This window comes from Bubalus kerabau, chromosome 7 (genome assembly GCF_029407905.1).
Source record: "Bubalus kerabau isolate K-KA32 ecotype Philippines breed swamp buffalo chromosome 7, PCC_UOA_SB_1v2, whole genome shotgun sequence".
Lineage (NCBI taxonomy): Eukaryota > Metazoa > Chordata > Mammalia > Artiodactyla > Bovidae > Bubalus > Bubalus kerabau.
Window position 1 is genome coordinate 95,433,801 of NC_073630.1, and position 16,233 is coordinate 95,450,033.

The 16,233-nt window shown below is 39.3% G+C and overlaps 1 protein-coding gene across 1 annotated transcript in view; it reads right to left on the minus strand.

Annotated features, from left to right (window-relative positions):
* Positions 1–469: 469 nt before the first annotated feature.
* CCDC158 (coiled-coil domain containing 158) overlaps positions 470–16,233 on the minus strand; it is an 85,401-nt gene continuing 69,637 nt past the window's right edge. Inside the window, exons 20-24 of the mRNA XM_055588840.1 lie at positions 15,075–15,134; positions 11,895–11,962; positions 6,407–6,565; positions 3,265–3,372; positions 470–613 (exon numbers count right to left, since the gene is read on the minus strand). Coding sequence (XP_055444815.1) covers positions 537–613; positions 3,265–3,372; positions 6,407–6,565; positions 11,895–11,962; positions 15,075–15,134 — 472 coding nt within the window. The 3' untranslated portion in view covers positions 470–536. The remainder of the gene's footprint in view (positions 614–3,264; positions 3,373–6,406; positions 6,566–11,894; positions 11,963–15,074; positions 15,135–16,233) is intronic.

Sequence of the window (16,233 nt, forward strand, 5' to 3'; positions counted from 1 at the left end):
GCAAGAACACTGGAGTGGGTTGCCATTTCCTTCTCCAATGCAGGAAAGTGAAAAGTGAAAGTGAAGTCGCTCAGTCGTGTCCGACTCTTTGCGACCCCATGGACAGCAGCCTACCAGGCTCCTCCGTCCATGGGATTTTCCAGGCAAGAGTACTGGAGTGGGGTGCCATTGCGTTCTCCAGTCTGGACATTATACCCCATCTTTTACTTTCATATAAAGCTGAAAAAAAAAAAGACTATTGCCTCAGCACCTATAAAGATAATAATTAAAAAAAAAAAAACGCAATTATTCCCACACACTGGTATTAGCATGGACTGATACCTGTAAGGTACATTCACATCTAGCTAGTACCGCTTTAAGTTTTACTAAGAGAGCATTCAAGAACAGTTTATTTTAAAATAGAGCTTACAGGACAGGATAGGATATCTTTTATTAAATTTTCACATAAAAAGAAAAAAGTACACAGGGCATTAATTATAAGTAACACCACAATTAATCGGGCATCATCTCTCTGTAAAGAATAGGCAAGCAATGTATCATTTTAGTAACATTTTTTCCTGGTCTTTCACTTTCTGTATTCTCTTTTCTTGATTTCTGATCATTGAAGACATTGCTGAAAATGTTGATAAAACAAAGTTAGAAAAGCAACATATACTCAGGCTTTAAATACATACTTCTATTATGTATTTCTTAAAAGGTCAGCTTGCTACCATAGAAAAGATACATGCTGAGCTCAAAAAGTTCTTAAAAACTGCAAAGTAGCACATTTTTTAAAAAGACTTTAATTATGAAACAGAGCTGAGGGTAAATCTTTGCTCTTTTAGTTGTTTTCAATGAACATGATAGGGAATTCCCTGATGGCCCAATGGTTAGGATGCTGTGCATTCACTGTCAAGGGTATGGGTTCAATTCCTGGTCAGGGAAGCAGCACTGTGTGGCCAAATAAATAATAACATGATAATTATTGTTACAGAAGTAATACATAATAATTGTAAATAATTTGAACACCTCAGAAGGGTACATAGAGAGAGAAAAATCACTCTTTGTTTTTATTCCCTCAGTGTATTGAACCTCCTTCTCCCTGCTGCTGCTAAGTCACTTCAGTCGTGTCCGACTCTGTGTGACCCCATAGACAGCAGCCCACCAGGCTCCCCTGTCCCTGGGATTCTCCAGGCAAGAACACTGGAGTGGGTTGTCATTTCCTTTTCCAATGCATGAAAGTGAAAAGTGAAAGTGAAGTCACTCAGTCCTGTCTGACTCTTAGCGACCCTGTGGACTGGAGCCTACCAGGCTCCTCCGTCCATGGGATTTTCCAGGCAAGAGGTCATCACTATAAACATTTTAGTGAATATCTTCACAAGTACATATGCACACACACACAGACAGAAGTCTTCTTTACAAAAATGGAAATGTGGTCTAAATCGTTCTGCAGCTTGCTTTCATTCACTTAAAATGTCAATATCTTTCCAGTTCAGCTCAGGTTTTGTTATGACAGCACAGCATTACATTGTGTGGATGTACCAACATGTTAATAAATAAACGTTTTAAAGTTACTTCCTTATTTTTGCTTATAAACAATGCTATAAGAAATACTTCTGTAAATAGACTTTTGTGTGTGCAACTTTTCTTGCAGAATAAATTGCTGGAAGTGGAGTTTCTGGGTCAGAGAATACATGTACTTTAAATTTTGATAAATGTTCCCCACATTCTCTCCAAAATATCTGTTTCATAATTTCCAAGAGACATGTCATCCAGACAATGCAGCCAATAAAAAGATTAGAAAAAAATTTTTTAACAAATATGACATGCTTTCCATTTGGATTATTACATGGTAGGATTAGTCAGATAGTCAGAAATATAAGTCAAAGTGTGAATAAAAATGGGGCCAATAAGATAATGAATCTTCCTCTAAAAAGTTATGATAAACTTAAATGTTTTTCTTTATGTTTATATACACAGACATCTGGAGTTATCAAAAAGAATTTGTTGATTTTCTTTAGTAACAATTTAGCTTTTAGTACATTAAAAATGTGGATTTTGGAGTCAAAAATTGCAGAGATCAATTCGCAGCTCCACTACTCATTGTGTGACTTAGAACTTATTGACTGACTGTGATCTTCAGCTTCATTACCAAATGACAAGATATTAGCACGCACCTCCCAGTGTTGTGAAGCTCACAGACAAGACGCTGCATACAGGGCCTGGCACACAGCTGATAACTGCTCAATAAATGCTAATAACAACTTATTATAATAAGGTTAAATTTATTTTTAAATGATTTTTTGAAAGTTATTATTTTCCATCTGGCAAGACTGTATTATTTTCTAGAGATGAAACAAGAATAACATGTATACTCCAAAAATTATTTCTCTCTGACAAAGTCTCCTGGATTCATGGATTTATATCAGGAAATCATAAAACATGATAGCCTCCTGAATTCATGGGAACATCCACTTAGAATTCATGTCCCAAAAGTTGTCTATCATCTGCAGAGTACAACAATTTCTTGTTCAAATAGCTCTAGTTTGTGTAGACATATGGAAGTCCACATTTAGACATAGTTTATCTTTATTTATTTAGTGATTCATTGGGTGGCACAGTCTGCCCATGGTAATTAAATCTTCTATAAGGGTAAATACTGTTGTTTTGTTTTCTGGCTATTAACTGCCACCTTATGCTCGCTGCTGCTGCTAAGTTGCTTCAGTCGTGTCTGACTCTGTGCGACCCCATAGATGGCAGCCCACCAGGCTCCCCCGTCCCTGGGATTCTCCAGGCAAGAACACTGGAGTGGGTTGCCATTTCCTTCTCCAATGCGTGAAAGTGAAGTCGCTCAGTCATGTCCGACTCTTTGCGACCCCATGGACTGCAGCCCACCAGGCTCCTCCACCCATGGGATTTTCTAGGCAAGAGTAATGCTCGCTACTGTCATACAAATGTTCATCTACAGACCTGAAAGGATAAGAAAGACAGTGTATGGTAAAGTGTCACGTGAACTCAGCCACTCAGAACATGTGTCCTGCCGAGGGCTGGTCAGCAATATTATCATCCCTATTAGATGAAAGAGGAGGGCTAAGGCGACCTGCCCAAGGTCACCCTGTTAATCCAGGCATTAGTCACGGTGAAGACTCTTACATTCTGACTGAGGTTTCTGAATTGCCTGTTGTGTATCCTTTTCAGTGGATCTACAGATAAGAGGCTTAACCTGAAAGGAAGGCTGAGTATTCTTTTGAGCTAGGATGAGCTCTCCAAAAACGTGCACCGTACCTTGGTTCTTCATCTGTAAATCTTCTACCAGAGTTTGCAAGCTTTCCAGTCTGGTTTGGAGCTTCCTGCATGTCTTTCCGGTTGTTTCTATTGGCTGAGACTGTGAAGCTATTAGAAAATTGCTTAGATGTGATATTAAAAGTCTATTTGATATTTCATTTTAGAAATGTTCCAATTATGGGTTAAACAACCTTTCTTTTAATATAATGGAAGCTTTAAACCACTATTTTAAAATAAAGAAATACTGTATCCAAATATTGCAATACTAGCTTATATGATTTTGTTTCAAACCAATCTGATTTACTAGTTTGTAACCACACAGCATTAAGTGGGATGAGTGGGAAGAACACTTCAAGTTTAATGACATGTCCTACATTTTAAAAGACAGCTTTTCATTCCAAACCTGTGTAGTTCCAGTAACTTAGTGTTTGGAGGAGCGAGATTTAATACTGGCGCTGGAAACATTTTTGAATGTGTGAGGCCAAGTGCCCATATCAGTTGTTGTCACCTGAATGAGGACAGTATTATATTGCAGGAGCAGTATGGATGCTGACACGACCACAAGGAACCTAGAATAAATGTGGCAGCTGCAGCTGAGGAGGTGCTACGAGCCTGGGAACTATTCTCAAATAAGTGCGCTACGCTTTGTCAACCTCCAAAACATACTGGCTGTCAATCACAAGATTTTAATTTCAAGCTTAGTCTCTGACTTGCTGTATAATCTTGAAAATATTTTGATACCTCATTTTCCTGTCAAGAAAACACCCTTTTACTTTTTAAAGATGATTTTAAAGGCAATCATCTAGGAATTATTTTTGTTCAAGAGAATAAAAAATAATTTCTCATTGAGAGATTTTTAACGTAAATAATGTAAAACATGTTTGACAAATATCTGACAACAGGGAACAAAAAAGAAAATGCCATGCTATTGAAAGTAAAAGTGAAAGTTGCTCAGTCATGTCCAACTCTTTGCGACCCCATGGACTATAGAGTCCATGGAACTCTCTAGGCCAGAATACTGGAGTGGGTAGCTATTCCCTTCCTCAGGGGATCTTCCATTATGTAGCCACAAACTAATAATGAGGTGACCAGCAGCACTGTTCTGCTCCTGCAATAATCACTGTTGTCATCATGAGGTAATTGGGCTTCCCTGGTGGCTCAGATGGTGAAGAATCTGCCTATAATGGGTGAGACCTGGGTTCGATCACTGGGTTGGGAAGATCCCCTGGAGGAGGGCATGGCTACTCACTCCAGTATTCTTGCCTGGAGAATTCCATGGACAGATGAGCCTGGCTAGCTACAGTCTGTGCTGTGCTGTGCTTCATCGCTCAGTTGTGTCTGACTCTTTGGGACCCCATGATGGAATGTAGCCCGCCAGGCTCCTCTGTCCATGGGATTCTCCAGGCAAGAATACTGGAGTGTGTTGCCATGCCCTTCTCCAGGCTGCAGTCTATGGGGTTGCAGAGAGTTGGACAAGACTGAGCAATTAAGCACAACACAGCACAGCAAATTTTTTTTTTTAATTAAAGAATTTAGAAGTATAAGAGATGAAGGAGGACCCAGATGCAGAAAAAGATGACAAAAAAAGAAAATGTGCTAAAAGCTATGATTAAGTCCTGATTTTTTTTTTTTTTAAGAATCTAAAAATATGTTAGGCATAGAATTTCAAAAGACCAGGAACTGACTTAACAATGATGCAACAACTTGACTAATTTACCTCTTATCAAAGAGAATGATACCAGAGAGCACTGACATCATATATGATGAAAAACATTTCAAGCTCAATTCAGCATTTATATATACTTAATGTCCACTTTCATTTTTTCAGGCTTATTCTAAAGCAAGTCATTTTTTTCTCACCTGTCTTTATTAATAATAAATGAACTCAAAATTTTAAAAATGAGGACACTTTGGTAAGTTTGTATAACAGATACTTGCACTTACAGAGAAAGAAAACAGACATAATTTGAAGCACAAGCTGGAATCAAGATAGCTGGGAGGAATATCAATAACCTCAGATATGCAGATGACACCACCCTTATGGCAGAACGTGAAGAGGAACTAAAGAGCCTCTTGATGAAAGTGAAAGAGGAGAGTGAAAAAGCCTGCTTAAAGCTCAACACTCAGAAAACGAAGATCATGGCATCTTGTCCCATAACTTCATGGCAAATAGATCGGGAAACAGTGGAAACAGTGGCTGACTTTATTTTTCTGGGCTCCAAAATCACTGCAGATGGTGACTGCAGCCATGAAATTAAAAGACGCTTGCTCCTTGGAAGGAAAGTTATGACCAACCTAGATAGCATATTCAAAAGCAGAGACATTACTTTGCCAACAAAGGTCCGTCTAGTCAAGGCTATGGTTTTTCCAGTGGTCATGTGTGGATGTGAGAGTTGGACTGTGAAGAAGGCTGAGCGCCGAAGAATTGATGCTTTTGAACTGTGGTGTTGGAGAAGACTCTTGAGAGTCCCTTGGACTGCAAGGAGATCCAACCAGTCCATTCTGAAGGAGATCAGCCTTGGGATTTCTTTGGAAGGAATGACGCTAAAGCTGAAACTCCAATACTTTGGCCGCCTGATGTGAAGAGCTGACTCACTGGAAAAGACCCTGATGCTGGGAAAGATTGAGGGCAGGAGGAGAAGGGGACAACAGAGGATGAAATGGTTTGATGGCATTTCTGACTCAATGGACATGGGTTTGGGTGGACTCCGGGAGTTGGTGATGGACAGGGAGGCCTGGTGTGCTGCGGTTCATGGTGTCGCAAAGAGTCAGACATGACTGAGCGACTGAACTAAGAAAAGTCATTCATTCTCAGCATTTACAAGAAGACCCAAAATCTTATAAAATAGAGAAAAAGATCATTGTTCATGTCAGAGAAAGAGATAATATTTATCTGTAATATCTACTATGTTTATTTACTAAGGTGTATGTGTATTGTGCATTAATAATTATTCTATTTAACTAAGACAAATAAATAAATAAATAAGACCCACTTAAACACACACCCACCACACAGCATCAATTGGAGTGTACCTATAAGAACACCATGTGAAACTTTCTTAAATCCAATTATGGAAAAGAACTCTTAAATCACAGAGTAGGAAAACAATTAATCTCATCAGTGAAATCAGGTCATTCTTACCTTTAACAGAATCAGGTGAATGAACAGGTTTGGTAGATCTATATTGTGGTGAGGAACCTATGGAATCCTCAACTGAACTAGTCAGGAGTGAGTGAACCGGAGACTTCTTAGGAGAAGAATGGAATGAACGGGAAGCTGAATTTTTCACAGATGGACTTCCTAAAATTTTATAAGGACAAAAGTAAAAGGACAGAATTATTTAAAAATAGTATGCTACACCTCTCAAAAAATCAAACTCTCAAATGTTTCCAATCATGTGGGTGGGGTGTGTTCTGGTAAAACCCAGGACTTTGAATTGGAACTGAAATGGGGTACATCCTAGGAATAAGGAACTGAGCCTGCCCTTGTGGGTCCTGAGGTCTGTCTTCAAATTAGCTTAATTCCTGATTGGATTAAATTTATCTGGGATTGCTGGTATGGTTGAGTACCAGAGGCAAGCGTGAATTTTCTCTGGAAGAAGGCAATCTTATTCTAAGCCTGAAAGCATTTTCTAAGTCTGAAACAGTTTTTTGTATATGTTTGTCATACAATAAAAATAACCAAGCATATGAGGAGACCCCCTTCATGGATCACAGCCTTGTTGTAGCAAAGGGGCTTGCCTAACTCAGTGAAGCTGTGAACCAAGCCCTGCAGGCCACCCAAGACGGATGGGTCATAGTGAAGAGTTCTGACAAATGTGGTCCACTGGAGGAGGAAATGGCAAACCACTCCAGTATTCTTGCCATGAGAACCCCATGAACAGTATGAAAAGACAAAAAGATAAGACACTAGAAGATGAACTCCTCAGGTTTGAAGGTGTCTGATATGCTACTGGAGAAGAGAAGAGGGCAGTTACTAATAGCTCCAGAAAGAATGAAGTGGCTGGGCCAAAGTGGAAATGATGCTCAGTTGCAGATGTGTCTGGTGATGGAAGTAAAGTCTGAGGCTATAGAGAACAATATCTCAAAGGAACCTGGAGTGTTAGGTCCATGAATCAAGGTAAATTGGACACGGTGAAGCAGGAGATGGCAAGAGTGAACATGGACATTTTAGGAATCAGTGAACTAAAATGGACTGGAATGGGCAAATTTAATTCAGATGATCATGATATGTACTACTGTGGGCAACAATCCCTTAGGAGAAATGGAGTAGCCCTCATAGTCAACAAACAGTCCGAAATGCAGTACTTGGGTGTAATCTTAAAAATGACGGAATGATCTCGGTTCGTCTCCAAGGCAAACCATTCAACATCATAGTAATCCAAGTCTATACCCCAACCACTGATGCTGAAGAAGCTGAATTTTACCAGTTTTATGAAGACCTACAAGATCTTCCAGAACTAACACTAAAAAAAGATGTCCTTTTCATCATAGGAGATTAGAATGCAAAAGTGGGTCGTCAAGAGATACCCGGAATTAACAGGCAAATTTGGCCTTGGAGTACAAAATGAAGCAGGGCAAAGGCTAACAGAGGTTTGACAAGAGAACACACTGCTCATAGCAAACATCTTCTTCCAACAACACAAGAGAAGACTCTACACATGGACATCACCAGATGGTCAATACCAAAATCAGATTGATTATATTCTTTGCAGACAAAGATGGAGAAGCTCTATATAGTCAGCAAAAACAAGACCTGGAGCTGACTGTGGCTCAGACCATGAGCTCCTTATTACCAAATTCAGGTTTAAATTGGAGAAAATAGGGGCAACCACTAGTCTATTCAGGTATGACCTAAATCAAATCCCTTATGATTTTGTCCCTTACAGTGGACTTGATGAATAGACTCAAGGGATTAGATCTGGCAGACAGAGTGCCTGAAAAACTATGGACAGGGGTTTGTAACACTGTGTAGGAGGCAGTGACCAAAATCATCCCCCCCCAAAAAAGAAATGCAAGAAGGCAAAGTAGTTGTCTGAGGAGGCTTTACAGATAGCTGAGGAAAGAAGAGAAGCAAAAGCAAGAGAGAAAGGGAAAGATGTATCCAACTGAATGCAGCGTTCCAGAGAATAGCAAGGAGAGATAAGAAGGCCTTCCTCAGTGAACAATGCAAAGAAGTAGAAAAAAATAATAGAATGGGAAAGACTAGATATTGCTTCAAGAAAACTGGAGAGATCAGGGGAACATTTCATGCAAGGATGGGCACGATTAAGGACAGAAATGGTAAGAACTTAACAAAAGCAGAAGATATTAAGAAGAGGTGGAGAGAATACACAGAAGAACTATACAAAAAAGGTCTTAATGACCTGACTAATCACGATGGTGTGGTCACTCACCTAGAGCCAGACATCCTGGAGTGTGAAGTCAAGTGGGCCTTAGGAAGCATTACTGCAAACAATGATAGTGGAGGTGATGGAATTCCAACTGAGCTATTTCAAATCCTAAAAGATGATGCTGTAAAAGTGCTACACTTAATATGTCAGCAAGTTTGGAAAACTCAGCAGTGGCCACAGGACTGGAAAAGGTCAGTTTTTTCATTCCAATCCCAAAGAAGGGCAGTGTCAAAGAATATTCAAAGTATCATACAACTGCATTCATTTCACATGCTAGTAAGGTTATGCTCAAAATCCTTCAAGCTAGGCTTCAGCAGTACGTGAACCGAGAACTTCTTGATGTACAAGCTGGGTTTAGAAAAGGCAGAAGAATCAGAGATCAAATTGCCAACATTTGTTCAATCACAGAGAAAGCAAGAGAATTCCATAAAAACATTTACTTCTGCTTCATTGACTACTAAAGCCTTTGACTGTGTGGATCATAATAAACTGTAGAAAATTCTTATAGAGATGGGAATACCAGAACACCTTACCTGTCTCCTGAGAAACCTGTATGCAGGTAAAGAAGCAACAGTTAGAACTGGACATGGAACAACTGACTGGTTTAAAATTAGGAAAGGACTATGACAAGCTGTATGTTGTCAATGTGCTTATTTAACTTATATGTAGAGTACATTGTATGAAATGCCATGCTGGATGAAGTACAAACTGGAATCAAAATATCTGGGAGAAATATCAACAACCTCAGCTATGCAGATGATTCCACTCTAGTGGCAGAAAGAGAAGAGAAACTAAGGAGCCTCCTGATGAGGGTGAAAGAGGAGAGAGAAAAAGTTGGCTTGGCAAAACTAATACAGTGTTTGAGGTTTAAAAATAAAATTAAATTAAAAAAAAAAACTCAACATTAAGAAAACCAAGATTATGGCATTCAGTCCCAGCACTTCTTGGCAAATATAAGGGGGAAAAGTGGAAACAGTCACAGATTTTATTTTCTTGGGCTCCAAAATCACCATAGACAGTGACTGCAGCCATGAAATTAAAAGACATTTGCTCTTTGGAAGGAAAGCTATGATAAACCTAGACAGCATATTAAAAAGCAGAGACATCACTTTGCTGATAAATGTCTGTATGGTCAAAGCTATGGTTTTTTCCCCAGTAGTCATGTATAGATGTAAGAGTTGGACCATAAAGAAGGCTGAGCACTGAATAATTGATGCTTTCAAATTGTGGTGTGGGGAAGACTCTTTAGAGTCCCTCGAACAGCAAGGAGATCAAACCAGTCAATCCCAAAGGAAATCAACTCTGAATATTCACTGGAAGGACTGATGCTGAAGCTAAAGCTCCAATACTTTGGCCACCTGATTCGAAGAGCTGACTCACTGGAAAAGACCCTGATGCTGGGAATGTTGAGGACAGGAGGAGAAGTGGGCAGCAGGGGATGTGATGGTTGGATAGCATCATTGACTCTATTGACATGAATTTGAGCAAAGTCTGGTAGATGGTGAAGGACAGGCAAGCCTGGTGTGCTGCAGTCCATGAGATTGCAAAGAGTCGGACACAAATTAGTGACTGAACAACACCACCACGAGGAGTCAAAATGACATGGCAGGAAACCAAGAAAAAAAAATACAGATAACAGGCATAGACCCGCAAGGTCTGGATGATGGAGGCACAGACTACCCAGATTCAACAGCATTTACCGCAAACCACAAACAAGTTCTTCCTATATAAAGAAAACTATACCTAGGTGTATCAGTAAAAACTGCCAGAAAATAAACCCAAACCCAAAGACAAAAAACAATCTTAAAGCTTCCAGGAGGGAAAAATGACAGGTTACATTGAAATGAGGAATAATTAAATTTAGAGCTGACTTCTTAGTGGAGACACTGGAAGCCGGAAAACAATGGAAAACTCAAAAGGAAAGAAAAATGTTAACCTAGAATCCTATACTTAGCAAAAATACTTGCCAAAAGTGGGGATAAAATAAAGACTAGTTTAGACAAACAGAAACTGGGAGAATATGTTAAAGGAAACAGTAAAGGCATGAGTAAAATGACAGCAGATACAAGATAAAGTGTGAATGTGTGTGTGCGTCTAGATGAATTTTAATGGCACAACACAGTGGAAATGACCCCTTATGGTATTTTACCTTTAGAATTAAAATACGTGACAACGATTCTGTGTAAGCTGGAAGGAAAGTAAATGGAGTTAACATGTTCTAAGGTACTCACAATTTATGAAAAAAGGTAAAAGCATTCACTTATATTAATCTAATAAAGCATGGATATATGCTGGGTAAACGGTAAAACATAAGTATAAACATAAAACTGAAGTAAAATCTAAGGAAATTGTTCAACTTCAAATAAATGTTCTTTTGTTCAAAATATAATATTAGTTCATAAAGATTCCTCACAAGTTAAAAATTTAAAAATTAAGAAGTAGAATTTATTTAAGAATATTGCTTTGATGTTAGATATACATTTACATTCTTCTACAAAAGACAAGAAAACCTGGAAACTTTCCTTCTATTTCACCTCACACCTCGATTTTCCCTACTTACATTACTGTCCAGATTTATAGTAAACTTTTACTGAATAACCATCATTATCAGTTTTGTCCTTTTCCATTTATTTTGTCTTCTTCCATAGCAGGGCTGATTATGTGTCTGCTGGTTTGCCTTTGCCTTCCAAATGCAACATATACTCTACCATTATCTTTCACGTTTCTTAGTTTAAAAAATTCCTCTTCTGCAATTTTCTCTAGGGGTCTGTCATGTCCCTGATTATGATCTCAGCCCTTCCTATCCTAATTTTTATTTTTTTCCATTTCTAGTTCAAGTTGTGCCACTTTGTTTTTCAGCAGATTCTGCTATCTTTCAATTTCTTCCTTTATCTTGTTTTATAAAGCACACTTTGGAAAGTATATGGAGACCAATCTGTCTCATATCTTTTTCTTTTCACTCATTCAGAAATTATTTACTGAATATTTTTACTGAATAATCTACTGAATTATTTAAGGGCCTGCTATGTCCCGGGAAGGGTCTGGGTACTGGGGTATTTCCCAACCACTAAAGTCATTTGCCCTTGTGCAGATCTGTCTAGCAGGAGGTGACACCCAATCAACAACATAATTAGTAAGTTACATGGTGTAAAAAATGAGGGGACTAGCAGCGAGTGAAAGGGAATCCACTGTAAGCTTTAAGCAGGCCCAATTTTTGTGCTTTCATTAAAAACTCACCTGCAGATGGGAATACAAAGCAACCAGGTGGATCTTCCAACTCTGCTACGTGTAACGTGACTGGCTCTCTGGAAACATAAGAATGGTCATGCAGAAACATTCCATTTCCAAATTCAGTGCTAAGATTTATCAACAAGAACAAACTGGTGAAGGCAAAAGTGATGGCTTAATGTACAAACCCAAGATGGTAGCTGTGACCCTAAACTGCAGAAGCCCTAAACTACCCTACGAGGGAGAACCCGAGTTACGTCATCCTTATGTATTCAGTGCCTAAGAACATTTTGCAGAATGAAAATGTAATAACATATAATCTTGGTTGCAAAATTCTTTTTTGTAATAATATGTATAAAACCCAGTATTTCTCTCATGTATTCTAAGAGATGCACTCTTAATGACTCATTCAAAATTTAAAAACCAAGGAAAAAACTAGCCTCTCTTAGCAATAATAAGTGTCACTTTACAAAACTATCAGACCTATTTAAATCAGTAAGGTGAACTACACCACAAAGTTCTCTGTGGGTTGGTACCAGTTTGAAAATATTATGACAGCAGTTCTCAAAGTGGTGCCCTTGAAAAGGGGCTTTGTGAGGTCAACACTAACTTTATTAGAATACTAAGATATTATTTTCTTTTTAACTCTTAGTCTCTCATAAGTATACAGTGGAGTTCCCCAGAGCCTCCATGATATCTGATATCATACCAGAAAAATGCAGAGGCAGGTATGAGAATATAGCTACCTTTTATTAAGCCATGCATTAACTGTAAAATGAAGTCTTCTTAATGATGTTTTTGTTTGAAAAGTTATTTTTCATAATAAACTATTTTATTATGGAAACCTGTAATATACTTACTTTGCTTATCTTTAAGTATCAAATTGTTTTAATTTTTTAAAAATTAAAATTTAATTTTATTTTCCAATACTAAAAATAGAAATGATCTACGTAAACAAAAGCTCTTTGGAATCCTCAGTGATATTTGTGAGTGCAAAGGGGTCCTGAGACCAAAAAGTTTGAGAATATTAGGAGGAAAGCCTTAGAAAAAGTCATGGCTGTATTGTGTAGTCTTCATTATCAGGGCAAGGTGTCTGTTCTGAGACCAAAACGTTTGAGAATATTAGGAGAAAAGCCTTGGTAAAAAGGTCATGGCTGTGTTGTACAGTCTTCATTATCAGGATAAGGAGTCTGTTCTTGCTGCACTAGGCAATGGGGAGCCTTTGAAGGTCTTGGGGCTGGGACCGTAGTCTGAGGTGTGCTTCAGGCAGAGCAATTTGAAACTGATTCACAGAAGTGATTGGAACTTACAAGAGACTAGAGATTTAAGACATCCACACTGAACAATGTAGAGGCTACCACAAAGGTATGTGAGAGTGGTAAAGTGGCTTTAAAAGCAGTGTGGTGGGATGAATAATGATTGTCAAATATATCTGTCCAAATACCAACAGCCTATGAATGTTACCTTACATGGCACTAGAGACTGCAGATGTGATTACATCAAGGGTCTTAAGATGGGGAGACTGTCCTGGAGTATGTGGAGACACACCTACATTATCTATATGGCATCACAAATCTCTTTACAGGAGGAAGGTACGGGGAGATTTCACACAGAAGAGAGAGGGTGATGTGACAATCCCAGCAGAAGACTTGAGGATGCCACGTCAGAGGCTGTGAAGACGGAGGAAGGAGCCACAAGGCAAAGAGTGCAAAGAACGAAGCGCTAGAGGCCCAAAAGCTCTCAAAGAGAAAGGGAAGGGAATGCATTAATCCCAAGGGCTTCTAAAAGGAGTGTAACCTTGCCAACATCCTGATTGTCTAGGTACCCAGAAGCAGAACCAGGAGTGGTTATAAGCCTGAGCTCAGAAGCAGGTTAGAACTGAGTTCAATTCTGGTTCCTTTATTTACAAGCTGTATGACCTTGGTAAATTGCTGGGCAAGCTGCGTCTTCATTTCTAACCTATATATGGGGATAATAATGCCTATATCATAGATTTGATTAGACAGACTAAATGAGATAAGTCAAAAACACCCAGATAGTAGATGGCTGCAGATATTATTAACAGGATCAGTGAGTGTAATGTTACACACCTAGGTTAGAAGAAAATCAAAACTTGTTTATTTTAGGCTAAGAGAAAGCTGTATTTATAAAGATTCAAGTTCACTGAATATTGATCAAACGGTAGGGACAGTAAGAAAGTATCTGCTTTAATTCATTCACAAAAAAATATTTACTGAAAAGCAGGCAAAATGCTTGGTCCAAAATCACTGCAGATGGTGACTGCAGCCATGAAATTAAAAGACAATTACTCTTTGGAAGGAAAGTTATGACCAACCTAGATAGCATATTGAAAAGCAGAGACATTACTTTGCCGACAAAGGTCCGTCTAGTCAGGGCTATGGTTTTTCCAGTGGTCATGTATGGATGTGAGAGTTGGACTGTGAAGAAGGCTGAGCGCCGAAGAATTGATGCTTTTGAACTGTGGTGTTGGAGAAGACTCTTGAGAGTCCCTTGGACTGCAAGGAGATCCAACCAGTCCATTCTGAAGGAGATCAGCCCTGGGATTTCTTTGGAAGGAATGATGCTAAAGCTGAAACTCCAGTACTTTGGCCACCTCATGGGAAGAGTTGACTCATTGGAAAAGACTCTGATGCTGGGAGGGATTGGGGGCAGGAGGAGAAGGGGACGACAGAGGATGAGATGGCTGGATGGCATCACTGACTCGATGGACGTGAGTCTGAGTGAACTCTGGGAATTGGTGATGGACAGGGAGGCCTGGCATGCTGCGATTTATGGGGTCGCAAAGAGTCGGACACGACTGAGCGACTGAACTGAACTGAAAGATACAGTAATGAATAGGCCTTTCTTTGCCTAACTGGAATTTAAACACTAGAATTCATTTTCATATTCTATGATATAAAGAGGACTCTAATATCACTATTTTTTCATAAGCAGTAAGAATAGAAAGATAAAAGTTTTTCCTGGCAGTCAGTCAATAAATAGACCCTACAACTATAAGCAACTTGAGGACAGGGCCCATGTGTGTCTCACCTGCTGTTACATCCCATGGGCCTAGCACAGAACTCGGCACATCACAGGCAGTGAACGATATTCTAATGAATGAATGAATGAAAAATAGTAGTAAAGGGGACATTTTGAAAGTCAGGGGCTGGTCAGATGGTTTCTTACCTGCTAAAAGTTTCACTTGATTTGCTGCCTTCAGTAGATTCCCTTAATGAGTTGTTGCTTCTGTTGGCAGAGGGTGGGAGAAGTTAAAGACTATGTGATGTTATTTTAACTTAGTGATCAAACCAAATTGTTCCTCTGAATACTGCTTTTAGACAGATGCAGATTCAAAAGAGTGAGACTGGGGTGCTCGCTCTTCCCAGTGGAGAGAATGTATGGAGAGAAGCTTGAAGACAGAAGGACATGGACCCCTCTGGGAATCAGAAGCAGTCCATTTTGGCCAGAGCTCAGTACAGGAGGAAAGCAGGCTGGTGACCAGCCAGGGAGATACTTCAGTGTCAGTCTGAGAACCATGTGTTGAATGCAGCAGATGCTGGGAGCTACTGAAAACCTGCTGCTGCTGCTAAGTCGCTTCAGTCGTGTCCGACTCCGTGCAACCCCATAGACGGCAGCCCACCAGGCTCCACCGTCCCTGGGATTCTCCAGGCAAGAACACTGGAGTGGGTTGACATTTCCTTCTCCAATGCATGAAAGTGAAAAGTTAAAGTGAAGTTGCTCAGTCGTGTCCGACTCTTCGCGACCCCATGGACTGCAGCCCACCAGGCTCCTCCGCCCACGGGATTTTCCAGGCAAGAGTACTGGAGTGGGGTGCCATCGCCTTCTCCGACTGAAGACCTGCAGGCAATGCCTTCTGTGTCTGACTGAGTAACAAACTAAGAGTAGCTTTTCTCCTTTTTGGCTAAAGACAGTTCTCAGAAGTTGTTTTTGTTTAGGGGTTATGGATGTAATCTCTCTTTTTAATGCTCTTTTTAATGGTTTCATTTAAACATTCAGCTATTAGATTATTGATAAAAATAGGACTGTTTTCAGTAAGGTTCTTATAACCCTATATTGAGGCTGTTGCAACTTCCTTTGAGATCACCTTTTTCTCGAAAGCTATGTAAGCTATTGTAACTATAGGAAAAGTATTCCATTTTTGGAATGGCATACCACAGAAATATCTTCATCTGGGTAAACAGCAGCAAAAAAAAAAAAAAAAAAAAGCCTATTAAGTTGACTTCTAGAAAGTAAGTTACTTTAGTATATTTCACTAAAATCCCTTTTTGTTTCAGTTAAACTCTGTTAAGGCCTTCCATCAATTCCCATCTAAACTATCCAGACT